The sequence below is a fragment of the Nannospalax galili genome, unplaced genomic scaffold, assembly GCF_000622305.1.
Source record: "Nannospalax galili isolate Female #2095 unplaced genomic scaffold, S.galili_v1.0 scaffold45, whole genome shotgun sequence".
Taxonomy (NCBI): domain Eukaryota; kingdom Metazoa; phylum Chordata; class Mammalia; order Rodentia; family Spalacidae; genus Nannospalax; species Nannospalax galili.
This window is the reverse complement of record NW_008355775.1, coordinates 6615700-6633070: the sequence shown is the minus strand read 5'-3', so window position 1 is coordinate 6633070 and position 17371 is coordinate 6615700. Positions and strand designations below refer to the sequence as shown.

The following is a 17371-nucleotide window of genomic DNA, read 5'->3' as shown; positions in this document are numbered from 1 at the left end:
CTAAAAAATATCTGTCAGTTGATTGTGATTGACATGGAGTGCATACAGACTATTAACACAGCATCTCTAGCATTCCATGGTTGAGTAAAGCAGAATATTTTGAAAGGATGGATGTAGACTACTGCAATGGTTAATTTTGCTTGTCAGCTTGTTTGAATTATGAAACACCCATGAGATTAGCACAGCCCAGCTCTACATATGTCTGTGAGGATGGAGGCTGTTTCTGGTGACAGTTAGATTATGAGGGCTCTGATCTAATCAATGGATTAGTCCCTTGATGGATTTATAATATAATGGCTTTACTAGGGGGTGGTGAAAGGCAAGGGATGGGGCTGAGTTGGAGGAAGCAGGTGACTAGGAGTGTGTCCTTGTATCTTGCTCTGGTGCCTTCCTGTTTTCCTCCTCTGTCTGCTGTCTGTCCACCATGACATGAAAACCTACTCCTCTCTACTCCCACCATCATGATTCTTCATTACGATCAAGAGCACAGGGGCAAGCAACAATGGACTGAGCTCTGAAATTGTGAACCCAAATCAATCTTTGCTCCTTTAGGTTATTCCTGTTGATATTCTGGTCACAGCTACACCAAAATAACTAGCACAGCAATATTAGGAAATGCTGGAAAAGTTAGAAAAAAAAGTAAAGTGAAAAATGTAAAACAAAAGAAAGATAAAGTAGGGGAAATGTAGTAACTAGAAAAAAACTAGAGATAGAAAGAGGCTTAGATGTTTTCCCATCCTGAGGCTTCATTTCATAGATGAGAAAACTGAGGTTAGCAATCAGGTCCGAAGCAGGTCAAATAGGAGGTTAAAAATGGAGTGGGGGCTCAGCAGAAATCATGTCAATTGTGGACAAATTTGAAATTGGAGAAAAAAGAAGATGTAGCCCAGACTGGCCTCAAACGGGAGATCTTCCTGCCTCAGCTTCCTGAATACTGGGATTATAAGCACGTAGCACTCTGCTAAATACATGTATTAAGAAAAGAAGTCTGAGCCAGGGACACAGAAGGGAAGGAGGAAGGGAAAACAATGAGGAACATAGGAACAATTCAAACAGACGAGCAGGCGCAGCCCAATTTAAACAGGAAGTGGAGGTCGGCCTGGCAAGAATAACAGAAAGGCAACTTGAGATCTGAGGAAAGTCTGTTAGCTTCGCAGTGTGTAATAACATGTTTGGATGTGGAACTGTGGGAATATAACTACATCCCAAAGTGTCAAGGAGACATCAGCAAAGACAGAAAGAAAACAACCTGGAATACTCAGCATTCCTTAGACAAAGTGATACGTATCATAGCCCAAATATAAGTGGATTGGAAATGAGCTCCTTCAGCCACTAGCTATAGAAACTCAAGGAACTTACTCAATCTTCCTGAGCCCCAAAGCCTCATCTTTACAACAGAAATGGTCACATGCATCAGATAGGGATGTTGTGAAAATAAATGAGAGGGAACATGATACATATCTGGCTCACAGGAGGAACTCAGGTGGAGTTAGGTCTGTGTCAAGTGACTCAGGCCTTAGTTAAAGATGCATTTCATTAGCAATCCAGAGGCTATGATTGGATATCACAGACTTCCCCACCTCTAGCAACCTGTCACTAAAGAGAGAAAATGAAAACAAAGGTCAGAGAGGCTGCAGGGAATGAGGGAAAAAGTTCTCAGGCTCACAATCTCTGATTCTTGCACATTGAGAAAGCTGCCTGGCTCAACATGGAACCTCTGTTTAGATGAGCCTTAAAGGGCCAGTACCCTCCCTATCATCTCAACTAATCACCCCACACCTGCCCCACAACACCAGCCAAAACATGTCCAAATGCCAAGCTGCACCACATCTTGCAAATAGAAAAAGTGGAGGGATAAAATTCTATGTGTGAGCTGCCTAACTTACCTCATTAGACTGAACACAGATGACTGCAGCAGAGCACTGCCAAGTGGGGAGACTTAGTTTACTCCTCCTGAAATACCAAATGGTGACCTCTTCTCGTGTCACCTTCTTTCCAAGCTTCAACTCTCATTGTCATAATGTGTTCATTTGGGTTTTTATTATGTGAATTGTACCTTTCAAAAAGATTCCCGAGTGCAAATTCTTTATAAAATCCATCTTTTGCATTCACCAATATGGATGTGGTAAACAAGTAGATTTTACCCTCAAATTCGTATCTTCTTTGTTTCCCGATATATTTCAAGTCCGAGTATATTTAATTTTTTAAAATAAAACATAGACTCATGTTTGCAAAGTGAATAGTTTTTCAATTCCTTTCAGTTAATTGCTTTGTGTTTCTTGAATGTCAGCTCAGAATGCCATCCTTCCAGTAAGTAAATGAATTAGAAAAAAAAAACCAAAACCCTCAAAAATACAGTAGTACACAGAGTTTGGTTGTGGGTGATGCAGTGGTCCCCGGCAACGTGGTCCTCAGCACTCACCTTGCCCTTGTACCAAATGCTTTCATTTCCCTCTGGATCCACATCTTCTGTTGCCAAGGTGAGGCAGACCAGTCTCCGTTTCAGCCCCTTAGCTTTAATCTGTTTCAGTGCTTGCTTTCCTATGAAGTCTGCTGGCTGCAGGAATCCAAGATAATGATGATGAATGAGTACTCAGATGCCATGACAAGGTTAGAGATGCAAGCATTTAAATTTGTCTTTGCTATTTTCTCACCAATTACACATTAAATAAAAATACAGATTGGATCAAATGTCTAGACAAATATTTCTTAGTCCCCCAAATGACAGTATCGGCCACCTATTCCTTCCAAATATGTTAGACTTAATGCAATAACTTGAGATGACAACTTTACCAGAACCACCTAAGTAGGAAAAGAAATAAGGCATTGTACTGAGATGGTAGGTTATGAAAGTGACCCTTGGATCAGGACAGTGCTATCAGCTGTCTACAGAAAGTATGACTCAATTTCTACCCACTGGAAGCTTTTTAAAAGGAATATATTTTTTGACATGTGATGCCAAAAGAACCTTCAAATGTTGTAGTCTCTGCTCCTTCAAAGCAATGTTCTGTGGAACACATCAACCTATTGGACTGCTTGTGTCAGTTCATTCTAGAAACATTTGTGGAACTGGACAAATTTGTGGCTGCCTCTGTGTGGGGCATCATGCTGGGCCCCATGGGGGCCCAAACAAGTCAGATGAGGGGCATTTGGAACAAAAGGCTTATTTTTGACTACAGCTCTTCAAGTTTTGTTCCTCCTTCCATGCAACACATGACAGATGACACCTTTACTCCTAATCCACTTCTATGGGCACACTCAGGGTGGCTCCCAATACCATATAGGTGAGTGACATGGTTATGGAGATAACCTCAAACCCATTCTTACATGAAGCTAAGATGAGTCAGGCCAACTTGAAGACTTTCCCATTATTTGCAATCCACCTCAAAATTGAGCTGAATACACAAGTGAGCAATGACTCCTCAGTGGGGACTCGGAGCTAATAAGGAAGCTACAACCCTGCCCAACCAGAATACCAGGGGACCCTGGAGAAGTGAGACAAACTCTTCAGAAGCTAAGAGCAAGGACAGTACCCAGGACGGTGGAGTGCCCTTCAGGTGGGAAGATAAGCCTATGAGCACATCTTATGGGGTGCAAAGGGAATTTGATACACAAAGCATATTTCTACTGAGTGAGATTAAAGACTGTAATAAAAACAAACATCTGCAAACAGTTCTCACAGAGATTATACAAAAAAAGATTTCAATTTCTCCATTAGCCAGAAAGGAAACAGTATTTCATGCCAAAGATGTCCTCCAAGTAACCTCCAGGTGAGGCTATAAGAAGCCCAAACAAGCACGTGGATGGGGTGAGAAAGGAATTTAATATATAAAGCATATCTCTACAGAGTGAGATTAGCGATTACAATAAAAACAAAAGTCTCAAAGCAGTTCTCACAGACAGACTGTACTCCAAAAAAGGAGCCCAAAGAAAGACTCACGCTTCAGTTTCTCCATTAGGCGGAAGGGAAACAATATCTCATGTTCTCCACGACCAACATTGAGGATTTATATAGCAGTTTCTGCACATGACACATTTAGGGTTTCATTCAGTAAACCCTATGACCTCTCAGAAAAAAAAAAAAAAAAAACAAGTGTCACCCTCCACCTGATGCCCCACGGCACTCCTTCCCTGATTTAGAGCTTCCAGAATGTACCCATAGCACAGTATGATTCCTATAGAGACTGCAAATTAAAATGACTGCTTTGTGCAGGTCATTAAAGAAAAATTTTGCTAATCAAGGTTAAGATACCATTCAAAATGAAAGTCTAATTTGCTCTCCTTCCCCAGTGTGACCAACTATATTGCTTTATTAGGAACCCAGAGCACAAAACATAAAGAAGACTGGAATATGTGATATTTACTATAGGACTAGGGGAGATCACAGAAAAAATTTATTTGGATTCATAGATCAATTTATGATTTTAAAAACATTTTATAAGCAAATTAAGTGTACAGTCTTAAAAGTCTTCTTATTATGGGCCAGAGAGATTTGCTGCCAAGCCTGGTGAGGAGTTTGAGCCCCAGAACCCACATGATGGAACGAAGAGAACTGACTCCTACAAGTTGTCCTCTGATTGCCACACATGCCACAACACGTGTGTGCCCACACACATACAGATATACATGTGCACACACATATAAATCAATAAAAGTAAAAAAAAAAAAAAGGTGTACTTTTTTTTGGTTGTTGTTTTTATACAGGGGCTCTCTGAAGCTCCAGCCTGCCTGGGACTAACTATGTAGACCAGGCTGGCCTCAGTCTCACAGAGACCCACATGCCTCTGCCTCCTGAGTGCTGGGATTAAAGGTGTGTGCCACCATGCCCAGTTTAAGTCTTTCAATTTTAAAATCAATAACATTAGAAAATGTCAATAGTATAAAATAAGCAAAAAGTGCTCCATGGTATCAGCTAGACACATCCCTTGTCAGCATTTTAATACATTTATTTCAGTGTTTTCTGTGTGATGATATTGTCAGCTTGCCAGGATCTAGAACCACCTAGTCTCAAAGCAAGACTGTGAAGGATTATCTAGATTAGGCTGATGGGTGAGAAGATCCACCATACCCATGGGCAACACCATTCCATGGGTGGGGCCCTAGAGAAGGAGAATGCTAGCTAGCACAAGTATCCATGTCCCTCCGCTTCTTTAAAAAAAATTTTTTTTTGTTAATTTATTTGGTGGGGAAAGGGTGGATGAGTGCACCACAGGGTGCTTGCGGAAGCCAAAGGACAATGTGAGGGAATCAGTTCCCTTCCTCTACTTCCTCTTCTTTCCAGGATCAAACTCAGGTCATTAGGTTTGGGAACACGTGGCTTTAACTGCTGAGCTATTTCTTTGGTCTTCCCTACACCTGTTGGGTCAGAAGGCCATGTGACCAGCCGCCTCTGGCTCCTAATACCATGCCTTCTCCACTGTGACAGACTGTGCCCCCAAACTGTGAGCCCAGTAAACCCTTCTTTCATTAAGCTGCTTTTGCCAGGATATTTTTGTCACAATAGGAAAAGTACCACACTCGGTGTAGTTAGATTCTGCATATTTTAAATTTTAGTCTTTTTGAGACAGGATCTCCCTGTAGCTCCAACTGGCCTGGACTTTGCTGTGTAGACCAGGCTGTCCTTGAACTTACATGGATCCATCCACCTCTGCCTCCGGAAAGGCATGTGCCACCATACCCAGCAGCAGTACCAGTTTGAAATATGTATTCTACTAGACTGTAATCATCACTGATGTATCTTTTTTGGGGGATGGGGGGGGGCAGTTTATTTTAGCTTAAAAGTTGAAGTTCACCCTTGAGGGAGCCAAGGCAGGAACTCAACGAAGGAGGCTGAGGTAGGAGTTGAAGCAGAGACCACAGAGGAATGCTGCTTATTGGCTTGCTCAGCTACCTTCCTCATACAACTGATGTATCTTAAATTTAAAATGAAGAGCACCTAATGTGTGGAGGCAGCTTGCGAGCAGGTTGATGGAGGTATGCTCAGCGGAGGCCCGAGAGGAGAATGACCCATTCCACCTGGGGTAAGAAATCCAGGCTGAGGCAGCATTCTGGTAGCAAACCATTTCATAGCAGACTAAGGTTACTGGAGTGGAGTTTTGAAAGATGAGTAAATTCCATTCTAACTTTGGCTCCCATAGCTTTTCTAGAAGATCTTTCACTTACATTATGATTTGATCTTGACAACAACCTGAAGACGATGGATTTAGGGTCTAAAAGAAGTGAGTATAAGTCATGAGCAAACTGATTAAGAACTAAGCCCTCAGACGACCCAGCCCTGTTCTATCCCGCTACTTTGAGCCTCCTTCACTGAAGCACTGAAGTTAACACCTCCTACATCTCCAGAGAAGTGATAGGGCCTGACAGGACCAAGGTTTCAGAACCAAGGCCTTGGGAGTGCTAAATGAGAGCCACAGGGGTGGGCTCCAGGATAGGCACGGGAAGCTGGAAGCCAGCTAAACCCTGCCTTTGCCAAATCCACAATTGTACCAAAGGCTGAGGAGCATCAGGTGTCAGCTGACTATGAGACAAGACAGAAGAGGGCCGAAAACTTTCTTTGAAAAAAAAATTGACGAAACGATAGAAACCAGCTAGGTAGTTTGGGGGCAGTGACCCTGAAAGCAACAGTTGCAGGAACGCCCTTGGTTCTCCAACAAGGTTCGCCAGAGTCAGAAGGTAGCTCTGGTGTGTTCTACTAGACTGTAATCATCACTGATGTATCCTCTTAAATGAGCACCGTGGTCTGGAGGCTATAGGTGAGGGTAGGACTGAAACTCCAATCCAGACATTGCTCCCTTCTGGTGAACAACTTTAAAATTAGATCACTAGGTTTTCATGGTTAAAATGGAGTTAAATCTGTACCGCAATTTCAACATATCTAAATGAATGATGTGGGTGCTGAAGACCAAACTTGGGTCCTCTGCAAGAAAAATAAACAAATTTAACCACTGAGCTATCTCTGCAGCTCCTCCTAAACGATTTTATGGGAGAATGTTGTAGTGGCCTTGATCAGGGCTCTGTGGAGACCCATGAAGGGAAAACTATTTCTTTGGTGTGGGTAGAGATGTAACACTACAAGTCACCCAAAACAGAAGAACTGATCCAGTCGGGCTGGCCAATCAATCACTTAGCTGAGGCTGATTCAACTTAAGCCATGCTAAAGTGATGGGGGAATAATTATCCCTTTAATGAGATAATGTACTTTTCCTTCCCAGAAAACCTGTCCTGGTGAAGTCATTAATGAAACTGAAGTCATGGGTCTGGGCTAAGCCTGGGCCACTTTTAAGAATGACTCAGAAAAGTGTAACTCTTTTGTTTTCTTCTTTTTAATCTCTTTTTGATGCTTTCGGATACTTGACAAAGCTTGGGCATGCCCTCTGGACACTCTGGGCTGTCTCACTATTTCTATGACATTATCTCCCCAAACCCCTTACCTCCTGCTTCCAAAGCATGACTGTTTACAAAGGGCTTGGCTTTTTCCCTTACTCTTCTGTCTCCCTAGGTGCAGCTAGTGAAATTTATGACTTGCCTGACCTGCAGTTTTTCTTTTAAACTTTAATAAAAGTGTCCTTGAGTTTCTTAAATTATTTTATTAATAAGACTAAGAACCCTGAGAGGGGACCTCAAATTCCCTGGTAATGGGTGGTTCTCCAGGTGAAATGCTCCCCAAATTTCCAGGAACAAAATGACAGTAGTAAATTCAGCAAAAAAAATTTTTTCTTGATAAGTGTTCTAGTTTGCTTTCCATTGCTGTGACCAAACACTCTGCCCAATATCAACTTGGGGAGGGAAGGGTTTATTTGGCTTACATCTCCCAGTTACAGTTCATCAACGAGGGAGCCCAAGGTAGGAACACAGGGCAGGAACCTGGAGGCAGGAGCTGAAGCACAGGCGATGGAGGAGTGCTGCTTACTGACTTGCTCCCCTGACCCATGCTCAGCCTGCTTTTTTATACAGCACAGAACAACATGCCCAGGGGTGGCACCACTCATAGTGGGCTGGGTCCTCATATATCACTCAACAGTCAAGAAAATGCCCCACAGACATGGCCACAGGCCAGTTCAATGGAGGCAATTCCCCAGTTAAGGCTCCCTCAGCCCAGGTGTGTCAAGTTCACAACTAAGCTATCCAGCACAATAAGTAACATTTACAATTTGTTAGGCACTGGCTATGTGTTGGGCACAGCACAGCAGCTGAGGGCTTTCTGTTCCCAAGTTCATTTAACCTTCATGGTAATCCTATGAGGAGGGTATTTTCATGCCCAGTTTATAGGAGAGTAACTTGAGGCTCAGTTACACGGCAAAATAAATCAGTACCTTTACATTTTGTCCATATGTTTTTTCAAACACCTGCATCTAGTGCCAATCCTAGAAAGTATGGCTGATAGAAATACTCAGAATGAGGGGTTATACATGATGGCCCACACCTATAGTTCTAGTACTTGGGAGGTGGAAGCAAGAGGATTTCAAGTTTGAGACCAACATAAGGTACATAGTGGACCCTTTCTCAAAATAAAAACAATGAACAAATAGGCAAATATTCTAAAAGGAGAATGCTTTTTAAAGTTTTCATCTAGGTAGCCTGTGTCTATTTTGAATGGTATTCATTATACAGTAATTTTATAGTGTGTAAAATATTTAGAAGCACTCTAAAGGCTAGTACTAATGAAACTGACATCTGTATCTTTTATCTCTGAATCAAGAAGTAGTCACCTGTGAGCAACATCATCCTTAGACATGAATGAAAACAGTACTGTGACAAGCAAACCCTCACTGAAAGGCAGGTTCACATTCTATGATGGTTCATTTTGATTGTCAATTTGGTTGGATTGAGAAACACCTAGAAGATTAGTAATGCATACTTCTTGGTGTATCTCCCTGGGCATTTGCTGAGGTTGGATCATGAGGACTTTGACCTAATGAATGGTTTAATCCATTGGTGGATTCAGAATTTGAATAGACTCTCAGGAGTTGGTAGAGCTATGAAGGTAGAGCCTAGTTGGAGGAAACAGTTACTGGGGGATGTTCTAGGGGGCTAATTTTGCCTTGGTGCCCTCCTGATACTACTGTTCTGTTCTGCTTCCTATCAGCCACAAGGTGGGGACGCTCCTCTCCTACCACCAAAAATGCACCCAACTGCTTGGGGCCAAGCAGCCATGAACTGAACTCTCTAACCATAAGCCAAAATAAATTCTTTCTCTTTAGGTTGCTCCTATCAGGCATGTTTGTCACAGCACTGAAAAGAGTAACTAATACCTACACCCAAACACAGAAGGAGCCGGCACCCACCCCTTCACACACTTTCCTTTCCAATCTAACTGGGCTCCTGAGCTGGGAAGATTTAAAGCGGAGTCATGGCACTTCATTCTCGTTACATTTGGCTTGCCTCCCAAGATTGTCAATTTTATTCTACTACCCAGTTATTAATTATAACTGAGACAAAAATGTGTCTGAAGGTTCTGCTGTAATTAGAAGTGGTACTTTCAAAATGACCCAAGAACAGAAATACATCTGTTTAATGACTCACTGCCAAATTAGCTATATAAATAGCAGTTAATGTCTTTGAGAAATGTACAAATCTCTGGGGTATTGAGACTATAGCTTGAAAGTAAGTCTTGACTTGTGTTTTTTAATGTATTAATTTTAAATGTCAATAAGAGCCATTAAGTCAGCCACTTGTAATACAGTCTAAATATAATATCCACATATATAAAAACATTAAGTAGGTTTTAACTGAATGGTAATTACATCTTGTTAGTTCTGTTAATGGCATGCATATTACCTGAATGCTAATGTAAATGAAATAAATTTAAGTCAATATATTCTGGATTGTGATTCTTAGAGCTAGGAAGCATTTGTAGTTACATAAAGTCAATTTTGTCAAATTTGACAGTTGCAGTGGAGGACAATTCTAATAGAGTTAGAAGGGCCTGTTACAGACCAGAGGAAAGCTGATAAAGGCATAATTTTGGACCTTTCTTTTATGTTGAATAAAATACCATCAAAAATTCAAGAAACTTGTCAGTTTTATTTCATTTTTTTGGCTCAAATTCTCTTTACTTAAACATCAAAAGTTCTAAAGACACAGGGAATCAGTTTCACATCCCAAGTCCCAATAGCCCCCTTAGGAACCAGGCACAGCACTGAATCCCGTTTCTGTGTTTTATAGGTACAGAGACAACTACAGAGTTGGTCACCAGCTACTGCAAGTGGCAAAGTGGAGAGGAAAACCCAGGTGGCAGGCTTTTGCCTCTGTCCCTCACATGCACTCAAAAAGCTTCTTTTTTAAAACCAGTTTCAGGTCATCAATGAAAGCTGTCCTCAGGGGGTCCCTTTGGGAGGCATGTGGCCATTGCTCACCTGAGACTGTGTGAGTCTAAACCTTTGGTCATCTGCTCAGTGCCCTGTGCATCTGGGTATGTCTCACAGACACTGAGGAAGCTGTGACCTTGGGACATTCATTTGGGGAAAGGGTAGACATTGAGACAAATTGCAGCACTATTCATTTCCTATTCCAAGTTAGAAGCACAGGCACCTTTAAGCAAGCAGACAACTTCGGCCAGTCTTATGGTGTCACAGGAGAGCCCAAAGGCTGCGTAAAGGCTGGAGGTCTTGCCTGAGTGACAAAGCAGTGAGTGATCAGCAAAGCTTAAACTTGGACCTTGGCTCTGTGTGTGTGTGTGTGTGTGTGTGTGTGTGTGTGTGTGTATGCATGTGTGGGTCTGTCCTTTTCAACTGTACAGTGCTTCTTCATGGTCCATATAAGCTCACCAGAACAACAACTACAATAGCTTTTTGTAGCAAACTTTTAAACTATGATTTCAACAACTAAAGGCTGTTATTACTGGCTGGAAAGTGAACTCTCCCACATGCATAAAGTTTTCACTCTCTGCCCTTCGCACAGATTGCTGAGAAACAACTCATCTAGCATTTTTCTAGCCAAAATTATTAGCCAGGCAAAAATTCCTTCTCAAAGTCTTTAATGTAACAAGAAAAGGCCCTATTTGCTACTGGAAATGAGAGTTTAGAATAGAAACCTGGGGATTGGGTGTGGTGCACACCTGTGATTCTAGCATTTGAGAGGCAGAGGCAGGAGGATCATGAGTTTAAGGCCAGCCTGGACTACTTAGTGAGACCCTGTCTCAACTCCCAAATAAAACGAGAAAATTAGAAAACTGAAGACATTTAAAATCTGCCTAAGCCAGATCAATAATCAGGTTAATTAATACCCAAACCAATCTAGAATTTTTGAAAGGTAAAATAGCCCCTCTATCACTTGTATTCTGCAACTTTCACTAGACTCAGTTTTTAAAAAAAAATAGATTTTGAAACTTATGATTCAAAAGAAAACTGTGGAATGAAACTGTGGCTTTATCAGGTATACTTTTATGCTTAACTTCTTTAGCAACAGTGAAGGCATTCACATAGACTTCTCACAATACACTAGACCTTCTGTGCCTATGGGTTCTGTATCTGGAAATCCTGTAAACTGGATCAACCACAGTTCAAAAATATTCAGAAAAAGCTGCACATATACTGAACTTACATAGACATTTTTCTTTTTATTCCCTAAACATTATAGTATAACACCTACTCACAAAGCAATTACATTGTATTTATGTTGTATTAATATAAAAGTGATTTGAAGTATGCAGGAGGCTAGGAAGAGGCCATCAGCAAATCCTCTACTGTTTTCTAGACATGTTTGAGCACCTGGAGATTTTGGCATGGTAGAGGGGCCAGGTCTCCAGTATCCATGTGTACAGAGGGATGACTGAAGCTTTCACTGTTTTGTATGGTAGAAAGAAAAGCAAGTGCCAACCTGGTGTTTTAAGTATAGTACTTAAATGAAAAGCCAATCATTATCAAGGATAAGAGCCTCAGTAGTGATCCTAGATCTTCCTTGCTGAGATCTTCAAAAAACTGGAAGAATTTAATGTATAGCTGCTTTCCTATGAGTATTTTATTTAGATTCAGTTTCATCAGATGGAAAGGAACTAATGTTTAGTGAAGGACCAAATGCTCTTTTTCTCATCTAAGACTTCCAACAAACTTATGAAGCCTATGTTTTTGTGGGAATGACTTTTACAATATGGGCATGCTCTGGACAAATGACTTTTACATAACCTTGCAACCAAAAAGTTAGTTTTATGCTTTGAGATCATTTAACATTATTTCAGATTGTTTGTGATGCAAAACAAACTTATTAGGCCTTGGGCTCCTCTTGTGACCTGGGCATATAGCTTTAAGCCCTCATGACCTTTCCTTGCTGTTAACCCAAAACAATGTATAAATGTGTGTGTGTGTGTGTGTGTGTGTGTGTGTGCATGTGTGTGTCTATGTTTTGTACAGCAAGCAAATGCTATAAACAGCAGATATTCCTTTGATAAGGATCCACTGTTTCTTCCCCATTTCATACTGGATGTACAGCTTCAATAAAAGAGAGAGGAAGGCCTTTGTTTGAGAACACAGTTGTGAGAGAATTCTGAAGGAACAGGTTCTCAGGGCAGTTCAGGTCTCCTTTGGCTACAACGGATCCTAAGAGTCAGACTGCCTGTATTCAGGCACAATGTGTCATTGCACAACATGACATAAATCTTCATTTTACAGGTGAGAAAACTGAAGTGCTCATAGCTAAAGCACTTTGTCTTTTAGAAATAAGTGGCACAGAAACTATTGAAATCCTTCAACAAACATTGACTCAGCTGCTGCTAAGAGTTTGAGGCATCTGAGGTGACAGCTAGTATGGAGTGTGGTCAGCACCAGGCAGAGTAAGGCCAAAGGAAGCACACAAGAGGCTCCCAACACTCCCCTGGCTTTAATCACCACCATATCCACATCTCTGCTTCTAGAAAAAACTCTAAAAACACACATGCTCAGCTTCCTTTTAAGCCTTTCCACTTAGTTATCCCACAGTTCTCCAACCCCACAAATCCCCCCAACTTGCCAGTCACACCTGTCCTGTGTTTCCTAGGTCATAATAATATTCTGTATCCTTCTCTCTACCCCTTCACATGCAGCCTCCAGGGGATTGCCACACTATCTAACATCACTCACATCATTTTGGCTCAGTCAAACTCTTTGCCCTTTCTCCACTAGATTTCTTCAATAATTGGGAAAAGGTCTCCCTGTCACCTGAACAACTTCTTTTAATCTGTTTTCCATCACCAAACTGTCACTTCTCGCTCAAAAGCCTTAAATCACTCCTCAGTGTCTCCAAACAAATTCTTTAGGCTGGCAGATGAGAAGGCTCCTTCCTGATGGAGTACCAGTACTGTGCTAACATCATTTCTGAATACTGCTTTCAACAAAATATATTCACTGAGAATTTGTTGTGTTCCAGCCCCAAGCTGGTGAACAATAAAATGAGAAAACATATTTTGTATTGCTAGCATCTGAATCAAAGAGTACATTCTATTTAAAAGAAATAAAATAATTTATGAACAAGTAAAATAATTTAAAATGCTAAGTCCTACAAGGAGAGCATATCTGTAAAATTTATTTTATATTTGATAATTTACTTTAGAAATGATCTAATAAAATTTAACAATATCTAAAAAAATAATTTATAACTACCAAGTTAATTTTACCCCTAAAGTGAAAGGCTTAACATGAGAAAACAAGTATAATTCAGCAGATAAAAGTAAAAACCAAAACCCCAGCAATTAGCTTAGTAAATGAAGGAAAACCATTTGCTAAAACTAATGTCTAGTCCTGATTTTTTACTTTATTTTAGGTTTTTTTTTTGGTGTGTGTTTGTGTGTGTGCGTGTGTGTGTGTGTATATGTGTGTGTGTTTGCTGTATATGTATGTATGTATGTATGCATTTACACCCATGGAGCTGCAATTACAGGTGGTTGTGAGCCACCATGTAGGTTCTGAAAACCAAACTTGGGTCCTCTGCAAAAGCAGTACAGGCTCTTAACAGACGAGCCATCTCTCCAGTCCCTCTACTCCTAATTTAAAAAATTAGTATAGGAACAGAGGGAGGTGTCCTCAACTGGATACAAAGTGTCTGTGAAAAGCCTGCAATGAATAGCACCCCTTATGATGAAAAGCTGGATGCTTCCATATAAGGTGTGGAACAGGTAAGGGGATTTGCCTTCACCACTTTTGTTCAACTTTGTTGGTTAAATCAATGGAAAATCTAGCCAGTACAGTAAGATAAGAAAAAGCAATAAAAGACTGTAGAAGACACGAAGAAAAGCTTTATTCTTATATAATATAGTTGTCCATGTAGAAAATCTGACAGAATCTACAAAAAAGCTATTAGAAGAACTAAGTAGACTTACAAAACTATTTGCATTTTTAAAATTCTGTTGTGTGTGTTCTAGTGAGGGTGTACGTGTGCACGTGTGTGCACTCATGAACATTAGAGATTGAAGTTGGGTGTTTTCCTCCATTGCTCTCTACCGTGCTTCTTGAGACAGGGTCTCTCACTGAAGGTGGAGGTAAGTGATTAGGCTAGACTGATTGACCAACAAGCTTCCACAATCGTCTTCTGCCTCTGTAGCACTGGGATTACAGGTGTATGCTACCATGCCTGGCTTTTCATGTTGGGGATCCAAACACAAGTCTGCATACTTGGGCAGCAAGTATTTTACCAACTAAGCCATCTCCTCAGCCCCTGGGCAAATTTCTACATATTGGTAGTAAATGACTGAAAAATGAAATTAAAATAACATGTATAATAGTATTGAAATATTAAATACTTCAGGACAAATATGTACGAAGATGTGCAGCCCTGTATATTGAATAGTACAAAGTATTTCTGAGAGAAATTAATGATGGACTAAATAGATATATGTTGTTCATAAGTTGAAAGACTTGAATTAGCCTAGAGATTCAATTCTATTCCATTCAAAATTCCAGTAAGGTTTTAAAAGAGTAATTGAAGCTGGTATAGTGGCACATGCCTTTAATCCCAGCACTCAGGAGAGACAGGCAGAAGGATCTCTGTGAGTTTGAGATGAGCCTGTTCTACATAGCAAGTTCTGGGCCAGCAAGGGCTACATGGTGAGACCCTGTCTCAAAAGGAAATTTAATATTAAATTGACAAGCAGATTCTGAAATCTGTAGAAAAAAATCCAAGGGACTAGGATAGCCAAAAAAAAAAACCTTCAGGTTTAGCACAATCTTATTCAAACTACAGTAATCAAGGTAATGTAATATTAATACCAAAAAAGACTAGTAGTTTAGTGGAACAGGATAGAACCCAGAAATAGGACAAACATACAAGAGCTGAGTCCTACAAAGGTAGGAAGAATCTAAAGTGCAGAATGTTCAGCCTTTTCTGCAAATGGTACTGGAAACAAGTGGCGATCCACGTGCAAAATAATAATAATAGCTTCTCGAAGTCCCCAGGAGCCCTCTGGGCCTGGTCTCACCCTCACCTCCCTCTCCTTCCCTGGGCTGTACAACCGGCCAGCCTCTCTCCTGGGTAAGTCCATCGGAGCCCAGGGTGCCTTGACTCCCCCAGCCTCATTCACCCTCCCACCTCCCCCACCCATCTCTCCTCCTAGCCTGGATACTGCCCCATTCCTTGTCTTGGCACCCCAGACACCACAGCCGACCTCTCGGCCCTGAACCACCACTGTTTCCTGATTCTTTGCATCCAGACCAACCCAGTTCCTTCTCAGGGTCCCCATGAGCTCTCTGGGCCTGGTCCCACCCTCACCTCCCTCTGCTTCCCTGGGCTGCACAACCTGCCAGCCTCTTTCCTGGAAACCGGGGCTGACCTCTGTGCTTGGACCCACCACGGCTTTCTGATACTTTGCATCCAGACCAACCCAGTTCCTCCCTGTAGTCCCCAGGAGCCCTTCCTGCCACCACCTCCCTTTGCATCCCTGGGTGGCACAGCCACCAGCTGCCTGAGACCGGCATCTTTCCTGGACCCTGCTCCCAGGCCAGTCCAACCCCCAAATTCCTGAGGACAACAATTCCTGGAGGGATCCAGACCTTAGGAGAAAGCCCGAGAGCATCTGATCTTCATCTGACTTGGGCCTCTGTGGGAACTCCTGAACACAAAAGAAATTTGGCCACTCCAGTATAAAATCAAAAGAGAGAACCAAAAGCTTAGATGAACCAGCTTTTCATGCCCAAAAAGTAAACCACAAAGTTTACAAAAAGCAGACCTAAACTTGAAGTCTTGAGTCTCATACAAGAATCAGAAACTACAAAAGAAAATCATATGTCAAAATCACAGAGAAAAAATAATAACATGAAAAACCAAAATAACATATCCCTACCAAATACCAATAGTCCTCTAGAGGAGCACAATGAGAACCCCCTAGAGGTAAGGCAGGACATGGAATTCAAAAGAACAATTATAAACATGATAAAAGAATTCAGTGAATTTAAAGAACACACAAAGAAATCAAAGAACTGAAGGAAGATAGGGATGAATTTCTGAATGAATTCAGAAAAGAGCTAGAATTATTGAAGATTACTCAGGCTGAAATGAAGAAAGAAGTGAATCACTCAGTAAACCAATTAGAAATGACAGGAAAAAGTCTCACCAATAGGATGAATGAAATGGAAAACAGAATATCAAGACTGCAAGATAAAGTGGACAAACTACATCCCTCAAGCAAATATTATGAAAAATTTAAGAAATTACAAGAATGGAATATTCAGGAATTATGTGACACCATAAAAAGACCAAATTTATGAATCATAGGCATACAAGAAGAAGAATCTCAAGATAATGGTATGGACCAGACCTTCAACAAAATTGTAGAAGAAAATTTCCCAAAATTAAAAAAAGACATACCCATACAAATACAGGAAGCATATAGAACACCAAATAGCCAAACAGACATGACCAGAACAGGAACTCTCCACGGCACATCGTAGTAAAAACACTACATGCACAAAACAAAGAGAAAATTCTGAAAGCTGCAAAAGAGAAACAAGAAGTCACATATAAAGGAAAACCCATTAGTATCACAGCTGACTTTTCAATGCAAACTATGAAAGCCAGAAGAGCCTGGACCAAAGTATTCCCAGTTTTAAATGACCACAGATGCCAACCCAGATTACTATATCCAGCCAAAATGTCTATTATAGTTGAAGGGGAAAGAAAAATCTTCCATGACATAAATAGGCTGAAGGAATTCATGTCCACAAAACCAGCCCTTCAGAGAGTCCTTGAAGCGATACAAAGAGCTAAAGAAGGGAATGACTATACCCAAGGGGTTGTGGAATGAAATTCAATAAAGTATAACTGTGGAAAAGTACAGCTATATCAAGTATGTAAACAGAAATAAAAATAACAGGATTCAATACACGTCTTTCATTAATAACTTTAAATATCAACAGACTGAACTCCCCAGTCAAAAGACACAGACTAGGTGAATGGATTAAGAAACAAAACC

General features: G+C 41.0%; 1 protein-coding gene across 1 annotated transcript in view; it reads right to left on the bottom strand.

Annotated features, from left to right (window-relative positions):
- The window catches only part of Dmgdh (dimethylglycine dehydrogenase), a 78836-nt gene that overhangs the window by 6092 nt on the left and 55373 nt on the right, over nucleotides 1–17371 (bottom strand). The window contains exon 15 of the mRNA XM_008853342.3: nucleotides 2423–2557. Coding sequence (XP_008851564.1) covers nucleotides 2423–2557 — 135 coding nt within the window. The remainder of the gene's footprint in view (nucleotides 1–2422; nucleotides 2558–17371) is intronic.